Source organism: Xiphophorus couchianus, chromosome 22, assembly GCF_001444195.1.
Source record: "Xiphophorus couchianus chromosome 22, X_couchianus-1.0, whole genome shotgun sequence".
Classification (NCBI taxonomy): domain Eukaryota; kingdom Metazoa; phylum Chordata; class Actinopteri; order Cyprinodontiformes; family Poeciliidae; genus Xiphophorus; species Xiphophorus couchianus.
The window spans coordinates 28,923,028-28,940,659 of NC_040249.1; the positions used below are offsets into that span (position 1 = coordinate 28,923,028).

Here is a 17,632-nt window from a genome sequence, read left to right on the forward strand (position 1 = left end):
TGCACAATTTCTGATTAATTCAAATAAGTTGCGGTGAACCGATTGCATGTTTCCTGTCAATTACCGGTTAATCGGTTTTTGCTGGTTTGCCTTATAAAACCGATTATAATGTCTTACAATCGGTTTTATAAGGCATTAAGCTTTCTAAAAGATTTAATGCCTTTTATAAAAATATAAAAGGCAAGAAACAATAAAAAAAACAGCTTTCTTCTGTTTTACCTGAATGGGGGAAGCCTGAGATGGGCGGCATCATAGTTGTGGGAGGAGCTCCGTTGGCGATGGGTGGAGGAAGGGGCGGAGGAGCCGAAGAGACAAGAGGAGGAGACACCCCAACGGGAAGAGGAGGAAGAGGGAGCGGGGGCACAACTGGGATGGGGGCTGGAATGGGAGTCGGAATGGGTGCCATAGGGGGCATGCCTGGGAGAAAACACAGCAGCTCATGTGATTACTTTAATGACAAAAAAAATATTTACACATAAATGTTAAAGTATTTGTTACCATAGCAAAGGTTGGAAGGAGAAAAAGACTATTACCAACCCTGAATTACATTTTTGTCTCTCTAAACATACAAACAATGAAAGGCAAAAACGTTGGGAAAATCGTCTGCTGGACCTGTGTCTTTGAGTGGGAAGATTTTATCCTATAACACATTGGCTGTATGACATTGACCAAGCTGTGAAATTTGTAACAAACAGGAAAATTTAATGGCAATAGCCACTCTTCAAACCAAAGAGGGCAGCACAGGGATGGTTTTGGGCCAAAGAAGTTGACTTTAAAATCTCACAATTTGCACAGTAAAGACTGAATTTATACAACTTATCTGCAAATAAATATTGTTGGTTTAAGGGTTTAGTTAAATGATAAAAAGTAAAATCTTCCCATGTGCGTCTCACCAAAGCTGGCCTGTGGGGGTAAGGAAAGTGGCGGCGGCTGCTTCATGCTGGGAGGAAGCGTTGGTGGCAGAGGGTGACCCTGTAGCTTCAGTTTGATGAGTTTCATGGCAATGGAGAACTCGTGGATATCCATTCGGCCATCGCTGTTCATATCAGCCAAAGCCCTGCACATTCAGAGGAAACACAATTACTAAAACACAAACATGATAAAACTTCAAATCTCTTACAACTCGGGGTGGAGAAGAAAAACTAAAAAAAAGAGAAAGAAATCTGCTAAGCTGCTAGCTAAAATCTGTTAGTATGCTTAACGATGTAAAAGATTCACTCCATCCAGAGTAAATAAATCCAGCAGAAAAATAAAGCAAAAGTTACTGAAGATTGAATGACTGAACTCAGATATTTTAACCTATTACAGAAGCTTTTAAAAGGGCATTATTATGTTTTTTCCAGGCACATGGTGCCATTTTATAGTACAATCAAGTAACTATGTTACATTCACTTGTTATAAAAAAGCTATCAAATATGACTTAAAAGAAATTTGACTTCATAATTTAATATCTTGGAATTGGGTCTCTGTCTCTTTAAGAAGCTCCTTTCTGAAACTCTGCCTTCAGGAAGTCATCACAACATGGCTGCTCTATTAACCCTTTAAGTTTTTAATCAGCGTTTCACTGAGAAGTAGTTCCAATAATGAGCTCAGCAGATGCATAGTTCCACCAGGTGTTTGCTAATTGCTGCTGGCTAGTCTGAAGGATTTTTCAAACATACCTGAAAAATTCAAGGCAACACTCCAGATGTGTTTTTGATGAGGGAATGACATTATAACATGATTCTTTAATGATTCCAGTTCATAATGTTAGTCATTAGTGTAACTATTGTTTGTAAAATATTACAACTGTGACAGTGCTAACTCTAAGAGCTGCTATTCTAAACAACCTTTGAAACAAGAAATTGATGATTTGATTTTGCGATTATCTGTCAAAGTGTTAGCTAAGAGCTTCCTTTGGGTTTCGTGACTCACCATATTTGGGCCAGGATGGGCGGGGGCAGCCCTGACTGAAGGAAAAAGTTTTTAGCCTGGTCACCTAACGGCGAACAGAAAGAAAATGTGAGACAAAAGCAAGCAAAAGAAGAAAAAAAAAAAGATTCCTGTAAATCAGCTGGGAAATATCAGTAAAGGAGATTTACGACTTCTTTATGGCCTTATTTGAGCTCACAAATAAATACACCTTCAAGACGTCCGGATGTGATGGACAGTTCGTTACCTGTTATGTAACCCCCAGCAGACGGAGCGAGACCGTGAAACTGCTGATCATGTTTGGCTCTTTCATCCGGAGTGATCAGAAACACGTCTTGTCCTAACACACCCATACGACACACACACGATTAGAGTCTGAGAGGGCAGGGTAATGCCAGTGAAAAGGCTGGAATGTGAGAAATGTGTGAGTCAGAAGTTTCAGTTCTTGTTCAGTAAAATCAGATCTGCACTATAAAGACCAGACCTAGAAGCAGTGTTACACTGACCTGGTGTTGAAGGTTTTCCCCTCAATGAACAGCCTAACTATTAGTCTTAATGTTCCATACATCAGCCATTTAAATTAGATGCTACATTAGTCTAACACCAGGATTCAGCCACTTTAAATGCTTCCTTTAAACCCCAACTTCCTGTATAAATTTTCATTTCTAACCCACATGTTTAGAGATTCATGTTGAGTCAATTTTAAAAAACAAAAAAGGAAATGACTAACTTGTGTTCACATTCTACATCCAAAACATTCAAACTATTTCTTCAAATGCTAATATGATTTAGCATCACTGGTTTTGTTACTCTAATGTGTTTTAAAGATGAATAGCGACTCTGTTCATGGTCAAACATATCAAACACAGAGGTTTAGAAATACTGCTCTCTCTGATTTCGTCCCAATCTGACTCTCCGAGCTAAAGTGAAAGACTAAACCTGGCAGAAGTTCAGGAAATATTTCAAAATCAGGAAATATGACACTACAAGTAGTTATGGCGAAGTCTATTACTTGCTCAGCATATTTTTGAAAATTCAGTCCTCATTTTTACCCCCTTACAGTGCCCGGGTCATATTTACACACATACTGACCTGTGAAAGCAGTCGGGAACTGTGCCATGGTTCACTCAGTCTTCAGCAAATACACAACGCCTAGAACAACAAAACAACATTTTTTAAAAAATGTAAAAATTTAAATGCAATTCCAACAATTCTTTAGTACAAGGCAAGGGGCGGTTTACGGGGTCAAAGTATATTGAGATTTTAAAACATTCTAATTTCAAAACTATGGAAAATGTGGTAATGTCTTTGATACGGCTTAAAGTCCCTCTACTGAAATGTCAGAGAGGTGACCGGAGTTGTGATTTTTGCATAAGTCTATGTATCAAAATCAACAAATTTCCATGAATAAATGTTGTAAATAGCATTATTATTATTAAACTCATTTAATTATGTTTTCATATATGATCCTATCCGATCTGATCTACCTCAGTAAAAATCAATTACTGTCTTCTTCTTTTCTGTCGTGGGAGAGGTTAGGCTGTCAGACACTCCCTCCAGCTCACATCTGCAGTTACTAACTTAGTTAGTATTCTGTTAAAAGTACCAAAAAGAATGAGGTGCTGATGCAGCTTTTAAACTCAGTCAGGAGAAATCTTTTTTTCAGCATCAGTGTAGAATTCATTTTCCACTCGGATGTCTTTTTTCTGCTTCAGTTGGGAATTTCTCTTTAGTGCTCTTGCTTGTGTGTCGACAGAGCAGAAACCCTCTTTTTGTGCCACACTGCCTCATAGATGCTCACACTCAAAACTACTCTGCTTCACATTCACAAATGCGGAATGATTTACATCTGACAGAAAGGTATGAGGACACAAGTTTACCACTGCTGGTCAAGGGATACCTCCATTAGAGCCTTTCTGTTGGACGAAGCAAAGACTAGAGAACTAAACTACTGAACTGAACTAAAACCATGCTTCAACCCTTACAGTGCATCTGTTTAACCAGCTAATCAGTTCCAGGCTTGCCTTCTTCCACTCGAAGCAGAGCAGCAACGTTGCAACAGGCCGTGGCTTTTATTGCATTTTACAAGGAAAACAACACTTAGCTAATGACAGCATTATCAGTTTGCCTCTAATGGTGTCTAACTGAGCAATTTGAATTGCACAATTGTCATGACAACATGAGTGTGTGCAATATCACAAATCGCTTGAAAGGCTATCCCATATAACATTGGTATATCTCCTTATCCTAGCAATTCCATTGCCATTTCCAGACTCACATGGCATGTTATGGGGTGGGGTGGGAGAGAAGGTGACCGTTTCTTCTGGCCCTCTTGGGGGTGAATAGCGGGGTGTCTTTATGCTCCCCATTATCATCCGAGTGGCGGGACAAAGTAACCAAAGGAACTAGGTCAGAGAGATACAGAGCACCTCACACAGACACATAGGCTCCTGTTTTTTCTCAGCAACTGAGCAGCTGAGCAATGACAGGCCACCGCCTTACTGGGAAGAACTGGAGACAGGAGTAATCCTCCAATCACATAAAACCTTTATTTACCAAACATCATTAAGAAAGTTGTGTAGTGCTCAAGTTTGTTAATTTTCACCAACAATGTTTTCAAAATCTAGTGAGAAGTCGAGCCAAATCTCTTTCCAAAGAACTGAGCTCCTTGTGGAACAACTTGACTTTTGTGTCAACTTTTACGCAATACCTGACAGAAGCATGAGCGATCATTTCTACTTATGCAGCAGTAGAAAAACGGAAAGATACGGATATTACTCAGCAGAAAAGATGCTGAGATATTTATGCAAATTACTTTAAGAAGACAAAAGTAGAGTAAAAAAAGTTATGTTCATACTCTATATGCAAAATAAGGGAGTAGAAAAACACGGTGATGGCTGAGAGACTTGAGACAAGGATCGGGTCTTAACTTCCTGCAGGATGAAGCAATGAAATGAGCTTCATCAAAGTATTTTGATGCACTGACATGGTCTACTCAAAGCCCATTTGTAGAAATGCTTAAAAATTGCTGTTTGTAGATGTTTTCTATCTAATCTGACAGAGCTTGCAGAGAAAAATGAGTCCCAATTGATTATATCATCGGCTTAGACTTTCTTTTAATGTACTGCTAAGGAACTACATGTATAAAATTATTTGCCATTTCGATGTGTCAAACAATTTGATAGTAAGAGCCCTGTCAACTTTAACACAAGATATATCTTAAGCTTTACAGGGTTTTCCCTGTAAAAGCGCTGAACAGGGAACGAGAACCAATCACACCACTGGCGCCTCTGCTTGATCTCTGAAGATTACGTTGGCACAGATCGCGCACGCCTCCTTTCACTCAAATTGGCTCACCTTTATGGATATTTATATCAACCTCCTGTGAGAACCGTTTCCTGGAGAATCTATCAAGGTATGAGCCAAGTTTAAAAGTCACCACTTTTGCTCTGCTAGCAAAGCTAAATGTGGGAACTTCAAATATAGCTCTGCATTTAGAGGTGTGCGTTGAGTGTGCAATGAGGATGATATATCTTTGTGAACAAAGCATTATCTGTGGGGTCTGCGTTTAGGTCTCAACACACTGACTGTGTGTGTGCTGATAAAGTTTGAGTTCTCTGTCAGACTGTGCATTAGTGGACCAGTGGTTCAGCCCATGGAAGAGCTTTTGCCCTCGCCTTAAAGTCCCTAGTTTTATTTTTATTTCATTTTATTTTTTGCTGTGACATGGTGCATCAAACTGTGCCATATCAAATGTTTTGTCTACTTAAAGTCAGCCAGAGATAATGTGCGTAGTCATGTGGAGATCTAAAAAACTTATCCCATAAAACTTGGGCAACCAAAACAGTGTTTGTGGCGCTTATTAAAGCTCAATAGACATGAAATGGAAGTGCTACTAAAGCAACATAAATTAAATCTTCCCGTTTGTCCCTCTGAGTCCAGCAGAGTTGCCAGGTGTTTGGGGCCCCAACCACCGGGCTTAGCAAGTTTTATGAGGGAAACCCTGAAATATAACGATTTGTCTGCTTTGAACGTGTTTGTCTTTTTCACTTGATGATTTATTGGATTTTATTTTTCTTTATTTTTAAATGATATGGAATACTTTATGTCTGGAAATAGACCAATGTAATGTTGTAGTTTGGTCGCCATCCAGAAGAGGGAGATGCTGGTCATCCTTAAGCGCAGCCAAAGATTGATACAAAATTAAAGATGGTGGCACCACCAGAATGGGGAATAGAAATGGTCCAAACAGAGTCTGGTTTGGGATGTAAAATGCACTTTATGTGGCTCTGTTTAGAAATATAAACACTTAAGCTCTTAAGTTCCACCTCAATAGTATTCATTCAGCCGATGTGCTGCAAAATTTGGTTTTTAAGAAAATGGCCGCTAATCAAATAATCGACAAGATCAATCGACTTTACATTAACCCAATTGATAACTAGCATTCCTAGTCCCAACATCAAAAAATGCATAACATTCTTGTAGGTGTATCACAAGCGTACTAGAAGGCTTAATGCTCTGTTTCCCCTGAGCGCCTTGTATTTGTGGGATTAGTCTGTATAATTAGAGCAAAGGGATGTTACTGCGTAGTAGGTCTGTTGTGTACACACAGTTGTCAGAACAGGACACAAAAGACGAGTGTTCTTTCTCTCGCCCTGTTTATATTCTTCCCCCTCAATTATTCTTCATTTGTAATGAATTTAGATAATTTAGGAACAAAACAATTGTTTTCTTGCTCTACTAAACTGAAATTCCTTAAAAACATCTCTCCAATAAGCAGGAGTGACAATCTGAGAAATGAATGGACAGGAAAAACAGCAAGCGATTTGGGTCAAATATTGCTGATGTATGATTACCACAAAAGATGTATATTAGCTTACACAGGATGTATTTGTTGACTGTTTCTTATACAAATGGCTTATTTATAACACTGCTGGTATATTAATACCTGCATCACCCGCATTCAGTTTTTCACACTCAATACTCCGTTGCTCTGAGACAATGACACAAAGCGGTTCAATTCACCCTATGACCTGCTTCATCACCCATCCTCAGCTCCACAGGAAGCTGATGATGGCACTAAGGGTGTAACTGTTTCAGACAAAAAAGAAAAAAACGAGAGGAAGTGTGTGATCCAGACATGCACTGTAAGCACTTTTCATGACTCCTTCTCAGGCATCAAAACGACATTTTTGATCAGAAACAACCAAAATAAAAGCCAAAGAAAGTGTGCAGATTAAGATAAGGAATAGAAATACACTGGACGTCAAATGACGATGGACAAACACACACATCAGGCTAATGACCTGACAGCAGCCATGACAGAGAAGCACAACTGCTTCATCTCAGGCATAGTTCACACACAGCTGAATATCTTTGAAAACAAATACCTTTTTATGTAATTTGGCCTTCCAGCCACATGAAAACTCAGTTTAATATAATCAAAAATTATTATTTATAAAAACTCAGACCAAAGTGGAGATTAGAGAAAACTCTGCATTTGTGTTTACAGGTGTCCATGGAAAATTGAGATTTAGGGTCCCATGCATTACTTTTGAAACAAATAATGCACTTACTGGATATATCAACATCTCATCATATAGTAGTTAAAGTAAGATGATGAAGAGCGTTTGAAATGAAATTTTTTTTTCTTCATTTTGCAAAACAGTAGTAACCATTGTAGCAACTGCTCCTCACACACACGGTGTGACATTGCCTCTACTCTTAATATAAATAATCCTGGCTGCTCATAGCAGGATGCGTATGAGCGTATTTTGAAAGCTAAGAGGAATGAGCTACAAAGTTCTAATCGGTGCATTTCTAATTTTGTGTGGCAATAGTTAGAATTTTTAAAAAATATATATCAACAGCAACGCAGTGGTGAAGCAGTGCTTCACATTGTAAACTCTTTGTCCCACGTCTAGTTGATTGGGACCCTGTCACCCTGCCCGCGTTACCATGGAGACCAGCTATGACCGACTCCGCTTTGTAAGCCTCCTATCCCCCATGAACCCGATGAAGTTACACATCGGTGAGGCTTAAAGGGAGTGTACCCAGCTCTCTTGTGAGGGGGGAGCGTTTACAGTACCAGAACGGATTCTCACCTCCTCTTTTCTATTCAGTTCGATTCACAAATGGTCTTAAACCCCTATAATAGCTTTTTTGGTTTTAAGAAGGTTTTCGGAGCGTTCTTTGAATTTGACAGCTGAGACTAACATCATTATTTATGTTTGCGAACGGAGGATTAGTACAGACAATATATCTTCTGTAAAAGTTCACACATTTTCCCTCTTAAATAGGGTAACGTGGTCAGTTTATGAGACTATTGGGACCGAGCATTATCGAGCCAGAGGTTAGCCATCAGTAACTCCGGTCAGTGTTAGGGGGGTCACAGAGGAGATGCAGTGATTTTACATTAGCATAGTGGCTAATTCCATGACTGTTAGCGCTTTACAATCTTGTTCTCGTCGTAACATATACATCAGGCACGACCTAAAACAGCGAATATGACAATTTAGCGTTTAAACTAGTAAACTAAGCCTTGTAGTAAAAGAGAAACTGGCCAACTGACCGTTATCAGTAGAATTAGCATGCAGGCTAAGCTCAGCCCGCTGAGGGACATTCTTTCACATCAGCCACTCTCTACAGTCTCTACTTACCTCATAGTTCAGCTTCCATCTTTAAAAGCTCTAGAAAGTAACTCTCTGTGTGTCTGTGTAACCATAAATTGTGATGTATTCTCCCAAAATGCAGCGGTTTATCACCAAAAGCCTTTCCGGTGATTCTCCCGTGGTTCAGAAATCCCGACCGAGTGAGGGACAGCTGGAAAATGGGGTAACGCCATGCAAATATCGCGAGACTTCGTTGATTTTTGGTTTTCGGAAGGTATTAAGCGATATCGCGAGAGCCTTGGCTTCGCCTGTGCCATATGAATATGGTAAAACAAGGGGATTAGAAGCGCTCCTTAAGTCCGTTGTTTCCTAAACAAAACCCAGAAAAATATCCTTTTTATGGATACAGAAACAAAATGAAATTTTTAAAAAGGCTTGGTAAGTTTTAGTTTATTTTCGGTCTAATAAGAATCCGAAAATGTTGATTGACGGATTTCTATTTTAGCTGCAATGTGAATTTTTATGTATGTAGTAGTACATATGACGTACCGTGTAATACAGAAAACGCCGAATTGGATTATTCTGTGTAAATTCGCAAATTTATTATTAATGTTGAGGTAGTGTGGTTGAAGTTAGTCCATCTTCTGATTCACACATATGATGATCTGCAGCCAAATGTCACTTGTATTTATTAAGCTGGGGTGGAAATTGTCTGTCTTTACTATGCACATTATGGAAAGGCTCGAAATGTATAAAAATAAATAGTTCTACGGTTTCAAAACTGTGGGAAATATTTTTGAGGTTTGTTAATAGCTTATTAAAGGTTCCTGGAAGTTTAAAATGCATCTATAAATTGTACTTGTGGCGTTCTCCTGTAGAGGGCGGTGTTGTCATTGCTTTAGTTTGCCACCGCAATAGAAGAAGAGATCAGCTGATCAAAACAAACAGGACCTGATAAACAGCATCTGTGTTTTCTGCTTCTGATGTTGATAAAGCTGGAGGATTTTGGTCGACGTTTCTGTTCATGAATTAAATTCGGGGCGACATGAAAGGTTTATACGGCCGAGCTGCAGAGGGCGACGCTGAGCCCAAGTTTGTAATTCAGGAAACGGTGAGTTGGGCTTTAAATTCATACATTATTAATAATCCAGACCTCAGCGCACTAAAAAGCTCTGGTTGTTCTTGTTCCTTTCCTGGTTTAATACATCTGGATCCAATGATGGCTCGTTAGAAGGCCTAAGAACTTTGACAAGCTGAAAAGGTTGTTGGTACCAGAAGGGAGAGAACTAAACCGTGCAGGATTCCGGCCCTCGAGGACCGACTTTGGGCGCCCCTGTTCTGACCAATGTTCCTGGTGGTGGGAGCGTCATGGTGTGGGGTTGTTTTGCATTTGGGTGAAAAATCATATTAAACGAAAGAGCTAAATAATCAAAACAAATATTACTGGCACATTTGCTGAGAAAGTTAAATGCAAATTATTCAATTAAGGCGGTAACATTTCTAAAACTAGCATTTGCTATTTTACCAATATTTAAATTCATTAGCTGATTGATACTAGAAGCTTGTCGATGGCTATTGCAACTTGATGAGGAAAATTAAACCAAATATTACTGTGGGGTGTATGTATATTTTTCACTGTATAAAGTCACTATAAATTGAAGTTATGGCTCCTAATTTATTTTTAATTTTAGTACAATTCTGCTTGCGGCAGTATTATTTTTACATAATTTAATCTGTAAAAAGAAAGAAAAAGGTTGATATCCCCAAATTAAGTTTTACAGCCCTGGTGAGTGTATGTAGACTTCACACTGTCACTGTAGGATAAACAGGTATCTTATTATTGTCTGATCACAACAAGCATCTTTAACTGGGATGTTTCTGTTTTTCTCCAGACTCTCCCAGATGTTTTAGGCAGCCATCAGGTCAGAATGAAGGTCAAAGCATGTGGACTCAGCCCTCTAGACTTCAAGGTAAAAAAAAAATCTAATTGTAAAGTATTGGATGAGAAGCTACTTTTTTAAAAACGTTTTGTGGAAACTTGCTTGTTCATAAATGTTTGTTCTTTCCAAGTGCACACACCTCCAAACCAGACTGCACCCCTTGCTGAGAGCAAGGAATGCATTTTAAATGTTATTGTGTTTTGGGATCATAGTTTGCCGAAGAAAAATAGGGGGAACAAAACATAAGAATGATTCTGTCGTGATTTGCTGTATCAGTGGTGGAGGATAGATGCAGTGGACCCAGATTGTAGAGTAATTGATGGTTTTAATGGTGATCATGTTGAACAGAGGTCCAGCCAGCACAAGTGAGCAATGAGGCAAGGAAACTCAGACACTGGAACAGGACACAACTAGAGACTCACAACATATGACAAGGATCTGGCAGGGAGCAGGTGACACAGGTGGGGTTAAATACGCAAGGAGTTATCAGCGTAATGAGGGACAACTGGGAACAATCAAGGGGTGGCCGTGGCAACACAGACTCAATAAACTGAGAAAAACACAAAATCCAAATCCTCACAGATCCATTCCGACTTCATTCACTGAAATACAGTGAAATGTGGTTGATCCCATAAAGATTTCTGTTTTTACTATTTTCTGTCATACTTAAATGTTTCTAATCATAAAACAAATGTTAATATTGAGTAAAGATTAGCCGAACAAATACAAAAAACAATTTTGAAATGATTTCATTCATCAATTAGGAGAAAGATGAAAAAATAAGTGACACTGCTTGGTATTCCTTTGGTGCCTAATAGATGTCAATTACTTTTGTTTTTCTACATTTTTTTGTTATTACTCTTTGCCCATTAATGACTGAATTAATCAGCAGTAAAGTAACTTATCTGTCTTCCTCAAGTTGATTCAGGAAGTGGGGATCCAGAGGGATTTCGTTCCTGTTGGCAGAGAGGTGGCAGGCGTCGTCCTTCAAGGTATCAAACTGTGTTCACTGAGCAAATCTTACATTATACACAAACACACACATGTGTGGTCTGAGGGAGCTTTCTGTCCACGAATTGAACTGCTCAGTCTGTGTTTTTTTTCCCCCATAGTTGGACCCAAAGTGACCTTCTTTCAACCAGAGGACGAGGTTGTAGGTGAGAAATGCTTTTAAATTAAACTTGGCCTGTTAAAGTTGGGTGAGGAATAAAAGGGAAAATGATAGCATATGATTTTTTTTGTACTTTATTTAGGACAAAATGCACACTTTTGTTTTTCTATTGTTTGTTTATAATGTTACTATGTTATTTGTCCATCATCTGTCCAAGGTTTTAACAAAAATAATTAAATGGGAGTAAAACCATGTTAGCGGATCGGTGATACTGGCCCTGTATTCACTTCATATCGAATCGGATCTAAAATGTGCAGTATTGTACATCACTACGGATTTGATTTCAAAGTAATGAGGGGTTAACTGCGTTAAAAGGGAATCAAAAGCAGATTATATGGAAATTCAAGTATTTAACTCCTCCCACATTTAGCTCCTACCCAAAGTCTGCACTGCAGCTGGTTTAGCTAAACCTGCTGTTTTATTCTCAATAAACCTATAAAAATAACATTTATTTATGTAAACATTTAAATAGATAATTGAAGAAATTAAATACTTTAATTCATAATGATTCTGTGTCATCTGAATATTTGTGATGCCTTTGTAGAAGATTGCTGCGGCTCCAGTTCTTGTTGAGGATTCAGTTTTCCACAAGTCTTTTTAATGTTCAGCTTATATACTTTAGTTTTTATACATTTTTATCGCTTATGGTTATATTTTTATTATTAATACTTAACACCTTGGATGGAGTAGCCTGTCAACTAATAAGCAATTTTCCCATGGGGATCAATAAAGCATATTCTATTCTAAAAACAAAATAGGCCATTTTACATTTTGGTTTTAGTTTCCTGTGTAGTGTTGTGGTTTTTGTTTTTTGAGTTTACTTTTTAGTCATAATCTTTCCTCCTTTCATTTTCCAGGAGTTCTTCCTCTGGACTCACCTTGTTCTGGACTCTGTGAAGTCATTGACATAGATGAGTACTATATAGGTAAATGCACTGATGAACTTTTTTTTTTAACTTTAAATCTGCTTTAAGCAGTCAGAAGAACACAAGCTGAGAGGAGGTCAGCTTATAGATGAATTGCGAAATTGTCCTCTTGGCTGCGTTCAAAGGCGGTGGGATAAATGGATGTTATGAAACGGTTCCTCGTCCGTCTTTTATTGGCACTCTTGGTGCTTTAAAATCTAAAGTGAAGCTCAGCTGGCAGTTTTTTTTTTTTTTTTTTTTTCTTTTTAAGGTTTTGTTGGCTCTAGTGGCCTTTACCCGAAAGTAGTCTGACAGGAAACAGGGTAATCAGAGAGGGGGAAGACATGCGGCAAATGTCGCCAGGCCGGGAATCGAACCCACGAAAACCGCTACAAGGACTAAGACCTCAACGTGGGTCATGCTTTGCCCCTGCGCCACCACAGCACCCCTCAGCTGGCAGTTTGACAGAAAACTGAAAGCACCTCGAGTCCAAAGACTCCATCCGGTCTGAGACATCAGATATTATAACCCAAGCACTTCCAGATAGAGTACCTGAGAAAGGGTGTCTGTAAATGGAACATTTATTATTAAGGAAATTCTACCTGTTATTGACATCCAGAAATCCTGCTTGTCATAAAACAGTACCTTGCAAGGTATTAGCATTCTTTGAACTTTTTCACATTGTGTCACATTACAACTAAAACCTTCAGTGCTTTTTTTATTTGGATTTTATGTGATAGACCAACATAAATTACTGCATTACTATCAAATGCATATGGATAAGGACACTCAGACACTTCTGAATCAGTGGTGGGCACACTTCTGCTAATGAGCAGTGTAGGTGAAGCTAATTTATTTGTTTAGCGCTTTTGCTAATTTTGAAAATGTTTAGCACACTAAACGTCCCCTAAATATTTTTTTCTGAATAAATTCTAAAGTGCTTGGTTGTTTTACAAACTTTCAGTTGAGATAAACTGGACATCAGTGTTTACGTTTTGGATATCGTCTGTTAAGAATTTTTCAAGTAGTCATTTATATTCATTCTCATACTTTGAAGCACTTTAGCGTTGGTGTCCGCTAAATACTGTGTTGGTATAGCGCTTTAACATTAGCTTCTGCTAATTACTGCACTGGTATAGTTTTAACCCAGCTTTCACTGAATACCATGTTTGTTTAGCACTGTTGCACTAGCTTCTGTTTGTTGGCATAGAGTTTTAGGGTTAGTACAACTAATTTTTATGGTTAATAGTTTATGGTTAGCCGAACTTAACTCTTTAGTTAGCAGTGATCACTACTGCCCTAATTAAAAATTGTTGCTTTCAGAAGCCACCAAAGTGGTAAATAGAGTCCAATTTAATCTTTGTATAAATCCAGCTATTCTGTGAAAACCTGAAAAGTTTGTTAGAGAACAGCATTATGAAGACCAAGGAACAAATCTCAATCCAATATTCAAAACTGGAAAGAGTATGTGTGTATGTCACCATGCAGTGCCAGTCCAAGGCCCACCAGAGGGCCCCAAAAGCACCAAACTAACATGATAAAATGTATGTATATGTTTAAAATAACATTTATAATACAAACTAAATGATATGACACAGGGCAATCAGCTGATATTACTTTCACATAGTTAAAACTTTATGACACAGTTAAATACCACTCTGCATTTCAAAATCCACATTTATTTTTTTCAGTTTGGTACTCCTGCAAGGTAAAATCAATAACCAAAATAGCACCAATATGATGTAAACTAATTACAAATGCTAATGATAGCTGGTATGTTACACACATAGAGTAGCTCAGGACTGATGAAGCATCTGGTGTTAACATGATGTAACCATGCATTATTTTCCTTCCACTTTAAAATGATCTGCTTTCTCGTGTTCAGCCACAAAAATTCCTAATATGATTGAGTATGTTAAAAAAAAAGAAGTTTAAGGGATGTGAGTACCTTAGCAAAGCATGGTAAAAACTGCATATTTTTGTTTGTTCTCTGCAGTTCAAAAGCCAGAGAAGCTCAGCTCTTTGTGTGCGGCGGGAGCTCTGCGTGACGGCGTCTGTGCCTACACTGCCCTACACACACACGCCCGCATGGCAGCTGGACACACACTCCTGGTGATGGACGGGTCCAGTGTACGTATAGTCAGTCTGAGGATGAACTGCGTTGTCGGGGGGGTGTGGTTTAGTAACAGTCTCATCTCCTGTAATTGTCAAGCCTTTCGGCCTCATGTGCGTCCAGCTGGCCTGTTACCACGGAGTCAAGGTTCTCACCACGTCACACTCGCCGCAGAAACAGGCCTTCCTGGAGCAGCTTCGGCCCAGCGTAGGTTTGTATCCCCCACCGCGTTGACAACCGCACCTCCTGTCGCTGTCAACTGCTGATTTTCCTCCTTCACTTCCAAGCTGTGTATTTGTTTCCTTCACTTCTTTTCTCTCCTTCATATTTTCCTTAGGCGTTCAAGATCCTTTAGTAGGTGAGATATTTTTCTGTCTTTTGCTTTAAAATCCTACAAGTACAACTCAAAGCATTAGAATTTTGTAAAATAGTTCAATAGTTTTTCTTTATTTTTAGAAAGTTAAACTTTTATGTTAACAGACTTATTACACACTGAGTGAAATGTTTCAGTCTGTTATTTAATGTAATTTTGATGTTTGCTGCTGTTGTCCCTGCTGCTGATGCTTCTTTTCCTATCAAACTTTTTCCTTCCACTTAACTTTCCACGAATATGCTTAGTTGCAGAACTGTGTGACTATCCAGCTTCTTTGGCATTGACATTGATCAAGCCAACAATCTTCACCATCTAAAAAGCTTTTGTAAATTATCATTATGTAACATTACAATTTTACAAAACAATGAATTTGGAGTTGTTTTTTTTCTAAGTCATCAAAATTATGTCAAGTAAAGGCTTGAAATGTTTTACTTTATATCAAATTTGTGTTTCATTTTCTGAAATAAGGAACAAAAATATTGCCGGTTTTCAGAATATCCAAATGCTTCTCAGATGTACCTGTATGGCTGCTTCTCTACAGGATTGCTCATGTCTGACAAAACTAATGGTGTGCCTTTTGTTCATGTCTTCTGACACATTAACTTGTTTTATTTTCAACAACATAGTTGTTGAAAATGCCTAATATTTATTTTATGTATGAAGCCAAGAGATGAAAATGTGCTAAATGTAAATTTTACTGCCACCACGTGGAGAGAATCATATACTGTATGCAGGTAAACTTTTATAGCCTAAAGTTTCTTATTCTTTTTTTATTGCCTGTTTTTGCTTTTTTTTCATACTTAAATTAACTATAATCTAACGATAATGCAGGAAAATGGATGCAAACGTTATCAAAACATTGGTGTCAAAATGTTTGGGTATAGAGAATGCTGAACTGTAGAATCAGCCAGAGTGGTTCGGTGTTTTATGCGGTTCTGTTTTTGTTCATACAGCCAGAGTCATTCCGGTGCATAACGGATCATCGGACCTGCTGTCGGTGGTTCTGGAGGAGACGGGAGGACTGGGAGTGGATATAGTTGTGGATTCTGGAGGTGAACTGAAAATTCTCTTCAGGATGACCATGTCTTTGTTTAAAATATGATTTTAATAATGACACATAGGCCTTTTTTCTTTAAAGTTTGTCTCCACGGAGACGAAGAGGAGGAGGATAAGAAATTACTCCCCCATAAGCATGACATCATCAGTGTGCTCGGAGTGGGAGGGCATTGGGTCACCTCCCACAAAAACCTGCAGGTAACAGGCTTCCAGTCAAATCCAGGCAGCTCTTGTTAGTTTAGGCTTTAAAGTTCTACATAAACATGTTAGTTATGAAATGTTTGTTCTGTCTGCAGTTGGATCCTCCAGACTGCAGGTTACTGCATTTAAAATCTGCCTCCGTGTCTTTCCTCAACCCTGAGGTCTGGACGACCTCATCAGCTCAGCAAGGACGGTACCTCCGTATCCTGTCCTCATATCTACAGCCTCTACTCATCACCTGCATTCATCTCATAACTATTTAGGGCTTTTAATGATTCATTTGAACCATTCTCTTATAATAGTACATCAAAATTATATAGAAATTTACAAGGAATAGTAGTTGAAACTTAAGTGGATTATGATGGATAGGCCAGCTTTGAGTAATGATTTGAAGGTACGTAAAGAACAGGATTAAATAACGTAACGCTTTTCGCCAATGTTTTTTCTTTTTATCTGCTCATGCTTGCATGCTAGTATGTACGCTTTCATACCTTTGCAGGGGGTATTATAGATAGTTTAACCCGTTAAAGTTAAAAACAATAATTGGCTTCACAAGTTTGATTTTATTGTGGATTTTATCTAAAAAGCTAGGTCCTGTTTGAGACCTGTTTCTCGTGAAAGCTTTCCACCCTCAGAAAGCTGTTCAACTGAATTCTTAAAGGCCAAAAATTAATAATTAGCATATGTAAACTTCTGACCTGGGCTGTACATAAAGTCTTTAACAGCTGTTCTTAGATATTCTAAAAGACATTGTGGAGAAGATGTCAGCTGGAGTTCTCAGGTAACTTTGAAAAACATGCCATTTGTGTGTTTTATCCCGATATATAAAATATCAGAAAACATTGACTGATGTTCAACATAATCACATCTGGCTTCTCTACCCTGCAGACCTCAGATGGAGGAAGCTGTTCCTCTATATGAAGCCACAGTTGCCATGGAGACTGTCCAGCGTCATCCCAAGAAAAAGGCCGTCGTTCAGCTCTAGGCGAGAAAAAAAACCCTCATTCAGTTCTGGGTCCAAATTTTTTACCTACTTCACAGTGGGAATGAAGTCGTTCAAAAACAGTTTAAAAATTACACTGACGTCTAAAAGCTCTTTTTTCCAGAGCCGACACTTCAGTGAACTGCACAATGTTGGAACCCATTAAGACAGCAGTATTTCAGCATTTCTCCATATGGAAATTAATAAGAAATAATATTAAATCAATGTTCTTTTTAACAGATTCCAAGAAAGAAATGCATCTTTTGTTCTGGATATTTGTTTAAACTATGTTGGTAACATAATAAAATTGAATGTGAAAAATTAAAGGCAGTAGTGTCTGCTGTAGAACTGCTGAACGTAAACAAACAT

General features: G+C 38.4%; 2 protein-coding genes across 8 annotated transcripts in view; one reads left to right on the forward strand and one right to left on the reverse strand.

Moving 5' to 3' along the window:
• itsn1 (intersectin 1 (SH3 domain protein)) overlaps window positions 1–8,745 on the reverse strand; it is a 53,551-nt gene extending 44,806 nt beyond the window's left edge. For all 5 annotated transcript variants that reach the window (XM_028005981.1, XM_028005977.1, XM_028005980.1 and 2 more), the window contains exons 1-6: window positions 8,571–8,745; window positions 3,004–3,063; window positions 2,159–2,251; window positions 1,915–1,978; window positions 894–1,057; window positions 220–417 (exon numbers count right to left, since the gene is read on the reverse strand). In XM_028005981.1, coding sequence (XP_027861782.1) covers window positions 220–417; window positions 894–1,057; window positions 1,915–1,978; window positions 2,159–2,251; window positions 3,004–3,031 — 547 coding nt within the window. In that variant the 5' untranslated portion in view covers window positions 3,032–3,063; window positions 8,571–8,745. The remainder of the gene's footprint in view (window positions 1–219; window positions 418–893; window positions 1,058–1,914; window positions 1,979–2,158; window positions 2,252–3,003; window positions 3,064–8,570) is intronic.
• A 678-nt stretch (window positions 8,746–9,423) lies between these two features.
• cryzl1 (crystallin, zeta (quinone reductase)-like 1) lies at window positions 9,424–17,589 on the forward strand. 3 transcript variants are annotated; one of them, XM_028006795.1, is made up of 13 exons: window positions 9,426–9,633; window positions 10,415–10,492; window positions 11,382–11,454; window positions 11,575–11,619; window positions 12,491–12,559; window positions 14,535–14,668; window positions 14,751–14,862; window positions 14,989–15,009; window positions 15,978–16,076; window positions 16,163–16,278; window positions 16,377–16,482; window positions 17,017–17,062; window positions 17,170–17,589. In XM_028006795.1, exons 1-13 carry the CDS (start codon window positions 9,568–9,570, stop codon window positions 17,264–17,266), a joined length of 1,062 nt encoding a protein of 353 aa, XP_027862596.1. In that variant the 5' UTR covers window positions 9,426–9,567; the 3' UTR covers window positions 17,267–17,589. The 3 variants fall into 3 exon arrangements, with proteins under 3 accessions (XP_027862598.1, XP_027862596.1, XP_027862597.1); XM_028006797.1 differs by lacking the exon at window positions 10,415–10,492 and having other exon boundaries at window positions 9,424–9,633; XM_028006796.1 differs by lacking the exon at window positions 14,989–15,009.
• Window positions 17,590–17,632: the final 43 nt, after the last annotated feature.